We start from the raw sequence: 14,813 nt of genomic DNA on the forward strand, positions 1-14,813 counted from the left end.
TAACTCCTGGCAGAGTTACATATAAGACTTTTTGACAACAACTTGTGCTTTTGTACTGTGCTTATAGATATATTACTGTTTTGATAATATTTAAAATTATGATATATAATAAATTTCTAATTGTTAAAAATATAGCCACAATTTACATTTTTCTTCTTATATATATATATATATATATATATATATATATATATATATATATATATATATATATATATATATATATATATATATATACATATATATATATGCATATACATTTACGCTGTTACGTCTTCGTCCGATAACTTTGATACATCCTCATCGCTGCTTTGACCAAGGTCAGTTAATATAACTTTACCATCAGTATTTTTTACGATATTATATTCGCTTTCAGAATTATCTTCATCAGAGCGAGGAGTTAATTCAGGAGATACATCGTCATTTTTAGCGTAATGCTTAAAAAAAAATCATTTTTTTAATAAGACCTTAATGCCTTAAAAAATCATACAAATTACGATACTTATTTTAAAAATAACATAGTTACGAATAGCTTATTATTATTATATACTAATATATAATAATAATACGCTACTAAAAATAATAATATATTATTTTAATATAATAAATAATGGCAAATTAATTACACTAATATATAAAATATACTATTACAAGCAGTTATTTTAAAGACCGCATATCTTTTATAATTGGAAACGGTTGCAAATTATTTTCAAAAAGATTAGAAATTTTTTTGATCAAATTTACATCTTACATATTAAAATGATTTAACAATGCTGTTATTACTTTTTTGACAGAAGACAAAATAATTATCTCTTTTTTTTTTTCTTCGACAAAATCTACTTTTTTATTTTATCTGTTAGGTAAAAAATAATATTTTATACTCATCAAAAATCACTTCCCAACCCTCTACCTCTGCACAAAAACACATTCAAGAAAACAAGAAATAACAAATAAGGAAAGAAAAACACGTCTAAATAGTATTTACTAAAAGCGATAAATTATTTTGTCTTTTTTGCTTATGTCACTTCTCAATGGATAAACAAATAAAAAAAGTTAGAAAATTAAATTAAAATATTTACCACTACATCAACCTCTTCATTAAACTGAATTGTTTTGTTTGCACTGTCAAAGTGACCATCCTCATTTCCTGTCAGCTAAATAAAAAAAATATACACATTTCATACAAGAATATATATATATATATATATATATATATATATATATATATATATATATATATATATATATATATATATATATGTATGAATGTATGTATGTATGTATGTATGTATGTATGTATGTATGTATGTATGTATGTATGTATGTATGTATGTATGTATGTATGTATGTATGTATGTATGTATGTATGTATTTATGTATGTATGTGTGTATGTATGTATGTATATATTTATATTTTTAACGTCCACAGTTCTATGCTTAAAAAGGTTAGACAGTTATCCATAATACCATTTTTTTATTTAAATATAACTCGTTGGAAGAGTTTTGGCAATTTTATAAATGGATACCCATCTAAACATTAAACTATTTTGCAGATCTGTATTTTTACTATAATACTACCACTAAGGAGGACATTCAAGATTTACAAGATCCTTATATCTTTACCTACAATTAAGTAGAAAGAATAATGAAAAAATCAATTGCCGCCTCTACTTAAACCTTTAGATAATGTAGTGACATACCCTTGCATGTTCTCCCTAGAAAGTCAGTCAATGATTGTACTGAAGCCTTCACAGCTTCATATTTTAGTATGTCACATTGCTAAGCTAAGTAGGCAATATTATATATATATATATATATATATATATATATATATATATATATATATATATATATATATATATATATATATATATATATATATATATATATATATATATATATATATACATATATCTCAATTTATCTTACACAAAATCAATATAAATATTTAAACTTAAAATGTTTCATACAAAGATTTCATACCGTGGTACTTTCTCTGCTTATTACTGAAGACATGTATCCACTTCTCTTTTCACTTCCATCATTATCATCATCATCATCATCATCATCATTGTCATCTTTATCAGTGTCTTTTTCAAAACTACTTTCATAATCAAGTGAAACTTTTTTATCTTGAACTGATTGTTCATTTTTAGAGCATTCTGAATCATCATTCGAATTTTTTGTTTCTTCTTGATTCTCTTTATCATACTCATTCAATTTATGATTTAGAGATTTATCAGATTCTTCAGTACTGATTTCATCATTATCTTCCTTCCTATCAAAATACCCATCTGTGTCACTATCTTCTCTGTCTTCTAGCTCATTATATTTTTCAACATGAACTTTGTCTAACTTTCCTATATTATTTGATTTAGTGTTAGCATCTGTATCTGATAACTTTTTAAATTCACCTTCATTACTTGAGACGCTTTCTGTATCACTGTCACCACCTTCTGAATCATTTTTATTATCAACCCTAGTGTTTTCTTGAACTTCTATACTTTCATTACTGCTAACTTCACTCTCATCATCTGAAGAATTTAAAGCAGTTTTTTGCTTTTTTTGAGCATTTGCTAAGTCAACTTGTTCATGCTGCTTACTATTTTTAAAACTAAAATCTTTTTCGTATTCCTCTTTGTCCACTTCTTCTTCTTCTTTTTCTTCTTCTTCTTCACTGCTGCTGGAACTTTGACTTTTTTTTACTTTATGTTGCTTTTTAATGTTTGTTTTATTGTCATCAGATTCAGAAGCAGAGGAATCATCAGAAGTTAATCTGTTATCATTTAAATCTGGAAGTCTTTGGCCTTCATTTTCTTCAAACTGATCCTCAATGTATTTTTCTTCACTATCCTCTAGTGTTTGGGTTGCTGTATGAACAGACGCTGAAACTAAAATTATTTTATACTATTAAAAAAAAAAAAACTCAGATTTTAAAATTAAAATTAAAAAAATCTATAATAAAAAGACCTTTATTGTTTTGAAAAATTTATGCGTTGGGGAAGAGGGTCCCAAATTAGTGGTTTTACTGTGTATGTTCTTTATGGGTGTCCCCTAACTGAATACAATATGTACAAAAGGTTATTCTAGTTAAAACCCTGGAGTTTATCTTGGACCAGCGGGTAACTACCAAGCAGTCACCCACTAAAATCACACTTAATTAAGTAAACATACACAGTGTGTATGTTTACTTAATTAACTGTCCTGCAATAAAATGCCATTTTGGCCTTTATGAACAAATTTTCAATTCTTCAAAATTTCAAAAAAAAGGTCCTCAGTGATATAAAGAAACATGGTGGTGTAATGCCAAGGTTGGTAAACTTATAAAATAAAAGTGGAAATTTTATAACAAGAGGAAAAAGTTATAAAAAAAGAAAATCTCAAATGACTGGATAAAAAGTAGGATGAAAAAGATTTATAATTGAGGTGGAGACACAATAGAATGTGATTTATACAAAGAAATTAAATTAATTGACCATCCAGAAAATTTTAGAAAGAACTGTTGTCAATAAAATAAGAAGTAGTGTATTTATAAATAGCAGTTTGATTTTAGACCAGGATCGGGAACAACAGATGCAATATATATTGTTAGGTAAGTTCAAAAAAGATTTTTGGAAAAGAAAAAAGATTTGTGGGTAGCAATTGTGGATCTTATTAAAGCTTTTGACAGAGTACCAAAAGAGAGTGTAGTAGGCTTTGAGGTATTTAGGTATTAGGTGAAGAGCTTGTAACAGTTTTGTTTTTATAAAAATTCCACAAGAGCAATTAAAGCAAAAGATGGAGAGAATGAGAGTTATAAAATTTAATGTGCATCATCAACCTTATGTTAAAACTATTACTCTTTAATAGTAGAGCTCAGTCGCTTTCTTTTTACTTAAGTTTTGAAAGCTCTCTCTAAAGAACTCATTGTTGGTTTACATTAGTCAAAAAGTCCTTTAGGTCTATAGGAATTTGGAACAAAAAAAAACAACCAACAAAACTTTGATAGCTGTAAACTTTTTTTAACTTATGTGTTTTAATGTAATGGGTGTCAAATCTGACATTTTTTTGTTCCAAATTATTATAAGATCCTATAAGACTGTTTGACTAGGGTGCCATGGGAGTTATTCTATACAGATAATATATGCTTGATTGTAGAGACAGAAGAATTAATACTAAGATTTTAGTGTTGGAAAGACAGAATGGAAGAAAAAGATCGTAAGATAAACATGAATAAAACAAAGGTTATGCACACCTCAAGATTATTCGATAAAATCTTATGTAACAAAAGAAAAAATAAAGTTATAAAATATTTTCAAAAAATGCATGTATGTATTTTTTTTTTGAATATTTTTATTTTAAAACTCAATAACTATTCTTATTATAAATAATATTAGAACTTTCAGAATGCAGAATTTAAAAATGGTATTATCATCTTTATTATTATGTTACCTTTATATCAAACTATTATATAGTATAATACTAAAAAAATTATAAAATAATTAACAGAAATTAAAACAACTTTTTACAGATAAAAATATGAAAAATATTTTTGTTACTTGGTCTTTCTTTTTCTTTATTCCTATGACCAGCACGACTGACTATGACATCAAAACTGTTTACTGCTTCTTCTTCATCACTAGAGGAATCATTCTAGGAAGAATTTGGTAAATTTTCAGTTAACTTTTTTGATATTGTACATTTAAATAAAAACAAAAAATTATCATTAATATTTTACACATGTAAATATTACAATTTATATAAAATATATTTAAATAATAATATTGCAACATGTTTTTGTTTTTTTAATTATATCTAATTATTATTAACACTAATTATTTTTCTATTATTTTTATCCTTCATTATTATTATTATTGTTATTATTATTAACATTATTATTATTATTATTATTACTTAAGAAAAAATAATTTATACTATTAGTCAAAAGATCAAAAACTATATCCAATTATCAGTTAAAAAAACTCTATTTTTAAATTTATTGATCAAAGAAGCTTAAAACGATTGAGCAAAATAGAGACATTAATGTTAAACAAGTTGATCATAAAATCCAACCAATCAGATGATAAGGTGGCAAATGAAATTTTGAACTCTTTAGTTCATACTTCTAAATTTAAAACAGTTGACTGCTAACTGCCAAAAACATAGCAATTTGAAACAAACGACTGAAAATGAAACATTTATTCTTAACAGTCTCATCAACCTCTTGTAATTGAATTTGAGTTAAATGAAACTTGAATTGATTTCTGTCAACAGAAAAATGCCCATCTGTCATTAGAAAATTTAAAACAAATATTTATAAGGACTCTGGCTAAGCCAACTTTTGACAGTCTAAATGTAGAGGAAAAATTGTGTAACAACATAAACAATTTTTTGGTTGAACTTGAACACCCCTTTTAATTTGCCCAATTCTTATCAATTCTTACCCAATTCTTATTTTTATCTTATCCCTTTGTTATTAGCCAAACTATAACCAACTGAAATCTACCATGTTTTGACACTTCTTCCCATAACTTTTATAAACTCAACAAACTAGCCATAGTATCTGAAACAATCTCCAATGACATAATTTTTATTACCAAAACATGGCTCAATTAACAATCTGTTTTATCAATTATTATTTATACAGAAAAGATTGATCCAGATATGGATGTGTTGTTGCAATTTATACTTAAACACAAATTGCTCTGCAAACTAATTTTCAGTTCAACCAAGCTAACCTAAATTGTTTTAACTATTGAATAAATGAAGTAAAGAGGTTTACTTGTCTAATGAACAAATATTAATCTATTGCATTTATTGCTCATCATTAAATAGTGCTAACAATGAAATCAAAACAATGAAGTTTTAAATGACAACAAAATGTTAATCTTTTGACTGCGCAAAAAAATATATATAAAAAAAAATTAAATTAAAACTTTTTTTTAGAAAAATTCAACTAAAAAAAAAACAAAACGAATCACTCATTTATACAGTAAATCATATATAATATATCAAAAGAAAGAAAAGTTATGCACTATTTAGTGGTACCATTTATAAGTTACTGTAACCATTATTTTAGCGCTTAAGTCACAGTTTTGAAAAGCCATGTAAAAAGATCGTGGCTCACCTCACTTTAACTGAAAAGCCACGATAGTGGCTTGCCGCAGTTAAAGGGTTAATTACTGAAGTCAAACTGTCTGTTAAAAAACAAATATAAATAAATAAAAATTTTTATATAACACTTTTATTAGATATAAAGTAGGACATCAAAACAAAAACATCAAAGGATCACTCCTTTTAATTTTTTAAATCGTTTACATTTTGTTTGTTTTAGATTTTCTTTTAGCTCTATTTTTTTTTAGCAGTTTTGTTTTTATTGAGCTTATATTTTATTTTTTAGAAGGAAAATAGAAGTATGGATGAGACCTAATTATTTTTTATGCAAAAAGTTATACTAATGCTATTTCCATAAAATTGGTTATTACTACTTTAAAAATTCTGTGATGCTATTAACTATTTTTGTTCTTTTTTTTAGAAAATTTAGAAAAATAAATTAAATTTTTGTGCCAACACTGACATGACATGTCACATGTTATTGTATGTAAAGGTTAAATTTTGTTATGAGGATTACAGTTCTTATGAAAAAAAAAATGAAGGTAAAGAGTATTGTTTGTATATAAATATATATTTTGTTTACTTTGAATCTTTTTAAATTTTCTCGTGTCATTTTAAAAATTTTTGTTTCCACATGTTTATTGTTTCCACATATGCTTTTTTGATAAGTATGTGAATGTGGTAATATGTGCTTTATAGTTGTTTTATCAATGTGTTTTTATAATAATGTAAAGTTTTTTTTTTATTGTTTGTGTATTTGTTAATATGTGTTATATAATTGTTTTATAAATGTGTTTAAATATGTTTATATAAGGCTAAATATATATATTGTGTTTATAGTTGATACATATGTTTATAATATGTTGTTTCCATGTTTTCAAAGTGCTGTGACTTGGTAAACGTGTAGACCAAGATTTGCTAACCTTGCCAGCCAAGTGACGTACTTATAGCAGAGGGTTACATGGCAGTGTTTAGTGTCAAACTGCTACTGCTTTAGGTCTAGGTGTTTTCAAGCCTTTATCATTAATTATTCTAAAAATACATAATGTACTTTTATAACATTTTGCGTAACGTTGTTACTTATTTTCTGTTATAAATGAATGTTACTTAAGTTATGTTACATGCATATTATATTAACTTATGGTGTGTGCTAATGTTGTGTGTTGTTGTTGTGATGTTTTTTTTTTTTGTTATCTTTTGAGTTGATAGACATTTGGCTTACCTTCATGTTGGTGTCTATTGTTAAAAATGATAAATAGGTAATTTTATTATTAAAAATCACTGCTTTTAATCATTAACTAAAAGCTAAGACAAATTATTTTGCCATATATACAACTTGTTTTATCTCAATTTGACTTTTTGTCTTTAGCGCTGTTTATTACATGATTTTGCTACAAATATTTCGGAATCATGATGTACCAGCATAAATTATTTTCTAAAAGCTAACATGAAATAATAATATTAAACAACTACTACTCTGTTAAATCACTTTTCTCAATAAGGTACATTGATTTTCATTTTTTGTATGTAATGTTTTTCTTATTTATTTACTTATTCTTTACATTTTTTATTTTAGATTTATCAGTTGATGTATTTATGTGGTATAGAAGAAAAAAATATTGTAAAGTTTTGTGAATTTTTTAAAAACATTTACTAATAATTTTTTTAAAGAAATAATATTGAAGTTTTCAAAAAAGGGTTTACAATGTGTTTTTTTTTAATTTTCTGTGTTAGCAGTATGTTTATTATTAGAATTGCAGGTTTTTAATAATTTTTTAAATTATTATTTGCTAAGTTAATTTTTTTACAAACATCTCCTAGCTGATATATATACATATTTTTAAAGTCATAAGATTATTGTATAATTATTTTTGTGTGTGCTTTTTAGAGTAGAAAAAAAATTATATAGGAAAGATCACAATCTTCTAGATTCATTTAAGATTTTTTGTTACTACTTTCAATTAAAAGTGAAGTTTAAATGGATGATATTAGGCTAGAAGCAGATATTAGTTTAGAAAATAGAAATTAATAGGCAAGTTAATTGTCACAGAAATGAAAGAGATAGGCTTAGGTAAGATGTAAATAATAATTGGCAAAATGCTAGAAATGCTGCTAGGTATGCAAGAATGCATTGTATAGCAAGAAGTAATACTATTCCAGATAATAATTGTTTAGGAGAAATAAATTATATTTGTCAGCATTGTGGTACTAAGAAATTTCCTGATGAAACACATTTTTTATGTTGCCATAATAGAAAGGTAATTTTGTTGCAACCTACACCATTTCCACGAGATTTATTTAAAGGAAACTTTAATCAGATGGAAATGTTAATCTGAATTTTTTTTAAATATACTAGAAATCATAATGCCTGTCTTTCTTTTGCTTCATTTAAAGCTAATGTAGTTCAATGAATCATGGGCCACCATGTTTTAGAATATGTGGTCAAGTTTTTCATCATATAGGTAATCTTAGGCCAAATCAAGATGTTCCGCCAACATATTGTCAACTATACATCTATGATCCACTTGCAGCAGTAAATTTTAGAATGCAACAATGTGGTTATGATCTTTGTTTAAATGATTTAATGTTTTGATTGTAAACTATTATTAGTGAAGAGAACCCATTTGCTCTTGCATTTAAAAACACTGCCTCTGTAGATACTGAAAAAACTAAAAAGGTCTCATACATTACTCATTTTTACAAAAAACTGGACAACTGACCTTTGTCTTCTGAGGTACAGATACTAAGATTTAAAGTTTATTTTAGTTTATAGTTTTGATTTAGTTTATAGTTTTGGTTTAGTTTATACTTATTTTTAGTTTATTTTTAGTTAGTTTTAGCTTCAGTTATCTTTTTTCTTACTTTAGACAACATTATGGAGGAAGTGAGGGGAGTAGGTAAAAAAATTATAATTATATATTTATATATATTTAAATGTTATTTTATTGATTATTCTGAGGTATATTTTTTGTCTTTTTCAGTTCAACCAGTTTAGTGTCTGGTAGAAGCATAACTGGTAGGGCTGTGTTTTATATTTTGTATATTTCGTATGGAGAAATATGTGCAATAGGTGAAAGAATTATTTAATAAATATGACATTTTTAACTGTTCGCGTTTTACTCATATTTTTATTAAAATAAAATTTTTCACATGTTTAATTAACCCTTTTTAATTTACTCTCTTTTTTTTTTCCAAATATTTTCAGTATTGTCTTCTGTTACCTGTGAAAATGGGGAGTTTATGCTTTATATTTTGATAAAATTGCAAATATTTATAATTTTTATTATATACTTCTATTTCTAATTTTAGAGTTGTTAACATGAGTAGTGTAGTAATGGCGGTATGGATGAGCCCTCCTTCAAATGGAGGGCTCATCCATACCGGGGTGTTGGGAGACACCGAAGAAAAAACAGCAACCAAAAGGTTGTAAATGTCTTCTATCAGTGAAGATATTTATAACTTTTTTGTTGCCGCTTTTACTTCGGTGATTTTTTTTTAATTTTGTAATTTACATTTTTTTAATTTGTAATTTTTTTTTTTTAATAACATATATTATGTTGTTAAATGCGGTAGTGGTGTAGTGGTAGAGCGCTCGCTTCATAAGCGAGAGGTTCCGAGTTCGATCCCCACCACGTCCCTGGTAGTACCGCGCTCAACTTGTTTCTCCGCGCAGCGGCCTTGTTCGTCAAGGTTTGTGTTTCGGAGTTATAGAGTTGAGAGAGGGTTATAACCACAATTAAGTAGCCTCCTCATCTGTAGTGGCCTTCTGGGCCTTGGGGAGGTTAAATAACAAAAAAAAAAAAAAAAAAAATGTTGTATTATGTTGTATATTTGATTTGTTTTGGTCTTTTTTAATTAAAATTTTATTTGTTTTTCACCAATTAAACTTAAATATAGTTAAATTGATTCATTATCCAATTACCATAATATAATGATGCTACATTCTATTGTTAAAAATAATTAATTGGTAGTTTAATTTATTGAACTCACTGCTTTTAAAATTTACTGTAAGCCAAGACAGTATATTTAGCTATATAAATGCAATTTATTTACATCTCAATTTGATTTTTTATCTTTAATGTTTATAGTTTGGCTCCTTGAAGCATTCGTTATTTTGCTTTTTAATTAAAATATTTTAAATCTATTGTGATTTCTTTTAAATTAAACTAAAGTTTAGTAAAAGCCAACATGAAATAACGTCATAAAACAACACCGACAAGCTGCATCATAACAGCAACAGGTTACCGAAAAGCAGGTAAATTATTATCTTTTTTTTTTTTTTTTTTTTCATGTCTACTTATCTGTTACAACTTTTATTTTAGGTTTGTCATATGATGCATTAATGCAATACAAAAGATCGAAGTTTACATATTTTTTTCTATTTGTTATACACATGTTTGATTGTAAATTATATTTTTTTTGTTTGAAACGTATTTGTAATTGCTTAGTTATTTTTAATAAATTTATTTAGTTGTGTGCATTTAACATTTTTAAGACAATTTTCTTTTTTAAAGAAAAATGAATCAAGGGGATACCAAAAAAATTAATAACTCCTGTATAATATAATTTCACTTCATATTAATCTTAATAATTAATTAAAGTTCATGTTTTAACTAGTAAATCAAAAAAAAATTCTTTTTTCAAATCCATGCTTTATGCAAGCAGAATTCTATTGGGCCTAGAAATTCTTTTTTTGTTATCTTTTGTAGAAGGAAAAATTACTGTTACGTTTTTAAATTTTTTTTTTATTAATTCAGTGTTCTTATGGGGAAATACAAATTAAATTTTTGTTAACTTAATTAACTTTTTTTGGTCAAATTTTTCCATTTCCTTGTATTGTCATCGAAAATGATTAAGTGTGCAAAATTTGAGCAAAATTGGTTGAGAAAAAAGCTTTCAAAAATTGATTTCAAATTTTGTGGCACACAAACATATATATATAGAAAGTAACCTTATATAAAGCATGGAAGAAAAAGTAGCGCGTTTTAAATTTTTGTTTTTTAACTTAATAACTTAAGACTTAAAAAACAATAGGTTTTGAATCGCTGCGCTTTAATGTCTTCGAAACTGCAAATAATTTGCAAATCAATGATTTTTGTGACGCAATACGCAATTCATATCAAATAAATAAAATGTATGGGGAAATACAAATTAAATTTTTGTTAACTTAATTAACTTTTTTTGGTCAAATTTTTCCATTTCCTTGTATTGTCATCGAAAATGATTAAGTGTGCAAAATTTGAGCAAAATTGGTTGAGAAAAAAGCTTTCAAAAATTGATTTCAAATTTTGTGGCACACAAACATATATATATAGAAAGTAACCTTATATATTCCCCATGGAAAAAATATAACAAGAATTTAGCTTTAGTTTTTCGTCAATTTAAAACATGATGAAGTGTTTTTATTTTGTGTCAGTAACTAAAAACGTATTATGTTGAACTAAGGAATGTTGACGAAAATGGTTCTGCCTTACACTGATATGACCTATGTCAGTTGTAAATTACTCAAAGAATGTTAAATAATTGGTAAATTATTTTACCTCTTCATACTTTTTATATTAATTTTACAGATGGTTTGATTTTTTCAATTTGAAGGGGTTTTTCTAAAAGGGTATTAGTTAAGGTTTTGCAGCTTTAAATTGTGTAAAACAGCCACTATAAATTAATTATGTAACAGACTGACCATAACCCGTATTACGGGTTGCTCTCTGCTAGTATGAAATTAAAAGTAAAAAATCACTTAATAAACATTATCAGGTGGTGTTGTAAAGCAGATCTGGTTCTTGTTTGTAGAAAATTTTTAACATGAAGTTTAGTTTTAAGTATCTTGATGCAAAAAAAAGTTGCTTTCAAATTATAAACAAAAAAATAAAATTTTATTTTACTTATTATGTACCAGCTATATATTAATTAATAATATTTTAGAATAATAAAATTAAAAATAATATTTTATTCTATAATATAATAATAAACCAGACCTAAGTTTAGTAAAAACTTAGCCTCGTTACTAATTTTTCAAAGAAATTACTTTGCCTGAAAAAACAAAATTGCAACTAAACCTTTCTGTTACAATGGAAAAATTAATTTCTTTTGTTTATATTACTTCAAAGTTTTAAATCTTCTAAAAAGCAAAAAACTATTTAAAAAGATGACAGTTTTGTTGCAAATTACTTATTGGAAGAATTTTAATTTTATTTATTTGGCAACAGATTTATTGTTTTTTTAATATCTTTAAAACCGTTAGTGCAATAAAAGGTTTTAAGAAATGTGAAAGACCCACATCTAAATTTTGTTGAGTCAGGATTAAATGCACAACATACTAACTTTATGTGTGAGTGTGCAATCCCACATCACTTCTGGCCATACCTGCTACTTGCTTAAATACTAATTTTAACTCCAAATTTGTAGACTTCATCAGCAATCTTCATCTTCATTAAGACATTAATAAACCATCATGTAAGCAATTGATATAACAAAAAAAGCACTTGACTTAATATCCAATAGACTTCAAACTGTGTAAGTCTTAATCAATCCAACTTAGTTACTAGATTACAATTATAGATTACTGTACTATTTCATGGCAGCATTCTTTAGCAACCTATTTAACAAGATCAGTTTATTTCAAAAGCTCTGAACAAACCTAATAAAGAAGTAATTGCAAGTTATTAACAAATACTCAGTTTCAGTTGTTTAGGCTTTTTAACAAAAAACTAATGAATAAATGTTACCTTATCTAGCCCAATAAATACAAAATTATTTTAATTAGTGTTAAAAAATTCAAAACCAGACCTTGCAATTGACTAAGTATATTCAGACAGCCATTAATATCTAGAGAGCTACTCTCCATGATTAATCATAAAAAAATTTTATTTCTAAATTGCAATAGTAAATGGAAAACAAACACATTCATGACAGCAAACACATTCATGACAGCAAACACATTAGACAAATTAATCAGCAAATTAGCACATTAGTCAAAGACAAATCAAGAAAATCAATTTAAAATCAATTAAAAAGAGAAATACATTTAGAATAATTTTTTTCTCACTAGTTTTGAGAACAAAAATTTAACTATACATTTTAAAGCTATTATAAATATGTAATTTCTAGTTTTGTAACCAAGTGGCAAGTAACATTTTTTTTTTTTTTTACAGAAGCACCGGGCATTGCAATTTTGTTCAACAAAAAGATTTTTCAAGTTAATTAAGTTTAGTTAATTTTTACAACTGTTTAAAATAAGTTCACAATCATTTAAAATATATATTTATAACAAAAATAAAACTTACCTCATTATTGTTTGGATTATTTCCAGAATTCATTTTTAGTTGAACTTGACATCTAAGAAAAAAAAAAGTTATTTAAAAATGTACAAAAAAGGGAAATTCTAAAACTTACTTTGCTAAAGAAACTTGGATACCTGTAACAAGGAGCAGCTCCTTGAACAGAAACTAACATAAACTGACTATTTTTTCCACCAATCTTGTACCCTGGTCTGTGTTTGTATTCACAGCAAGAACTTAATCGAATATTTCGAATACCATTTATATTGATAGTTAAACCAAAAGGAGATCCACGATGACGACGAGAAACAAATGTAAAAACAGCTGTAAAGAAAGTGAGAGAAATATTTTTTTTTCCTACTTCCATAGGAAAAATAAAATTTCCTTGTGTTAAAAATAAAAAACATGACTTTATAAAAAATTTTCAAATAATATATAAATAAAACTTATTAACATTTTTAAATGTTTTTATTTCAATTGTTTTACAATAACAAAAATGAAAAATTTTAACTAATAAAGGATTGATATGAAAAAATATTATGAATAATTAACGAAATTATAAATAAAAACTCCCACAACACTATAACCAATAAAAATAAAATACAAACAAAAATATAAACAAAGAAAATTTTTATTTTATAAAAATTTTATAAAAATTTTATACAACACAATTCCAAACACATATAAATATAATTTTATCTTTTATGTTATTAGATAACTGAAAACACATTTCATGCCATTCGTACTTTAATCAAATAATCAATTATAATCAACTACAATTTAGTTTTGTATAACTATTTTATATAAATATACAAAAACAAACAAATATTTAATTGTAACTATTTTTTATTTTACTTGTATACAATTTTAATTAAATTTTATATAATTTTTAATGTATAGAATATAATTATGTATTGTAATTAAATTGAATAAATTAAATCAAATAATAAATAAGTAACCAGAATGTTATATAAAAAACTGGCTTATAAAAAAAAAATTAAATAAAATGAAAAATAATAAACTTACAACAATGTCATAAAACAATAATTAATAAGTAACAAGATATTATGCAAAAAATAACAAAAAAACAACAATGTATAATTATATAGCAATAACAATAAATAAACTAATAAATAATAAATAAGAACATATTTTCATAAATAATTAAACAATTTTAAATTTCAATAAACAAAACTTTACTTTAAGTAATAAACAACAAACCAAAATGTTAAAATAATAAACAACAAACAAAAATGTTATACATATTAATAACAAATAAACAAAAATATACAGACAATGAAACAGTGTATTAAATTAAAAATAAACATATGCAATAAAAATATGCAAATAATAAAGTAAAATATAAAAATAACAAATAATAAACAAAATACAAAATATAAAACACTAACATTTTTGTAAATAACTTATAACCTATAATTT

The 14,813-nt window shown here is 25.0% G+C and overlaps 1 protein-coding gene across 1 annotated transcript in view; it reads right to left on the minus strand.

Moving 5' to 3' along the window:
• Positions 1 to 230: 230 nt before the first annotated feature.
• The window catches only part of LOC100215918 (glutamate rich 3), a 29,373-nt gene continuing 14,790 nt past the window's right edge, over positions 231 to 14,813 (minus strand). Inside the window, exons 8-13 of the mRNA XM_065796325.1 lie at positions 13,511 to 13,697; positions 13,380 to 13,431; positions 4,539 to 4,632; positions 1,984 to 2,891; positions 1,080 to 1,154; positions 231 to 437 (exon numbers count right to left, since the gene is read on the minus strand). Of these exons, the coding sequence (XP_065652397.1) occupies positions 261 to 437; positions 1,080 to 1,154; positions 1,984 to 2,891; positions 4,539 to 4,632; positions 13,380 to 13,431; positions 13,511 to 13,697 (1,493 nt within the window). The 3' untranslated portion in view covers positions 231 to 260. The remainder of the gene's footprint in view (positions 438 to 1,079; positions 1,155 to 1,983; positions 2,892 to 4,538; positions 4,633 to 13,379; positions 13,432 to 13,510; positions 13,698 to 14,813) is intronic.

Source organism: Hydra vulgaris, chromosome 04 (genome assembly GCF_038396675.1).
Source record: "Hydra vulgaris chromosome 04, alternate assembly HydraT2T_AEP".
NCBI classification, from domain to species: Eukaryota; Metazoa; Cnidaria; class Hydrozoa; order Anthoathecata; family Hydridae; genus Hydra; species Hydra vulgaris.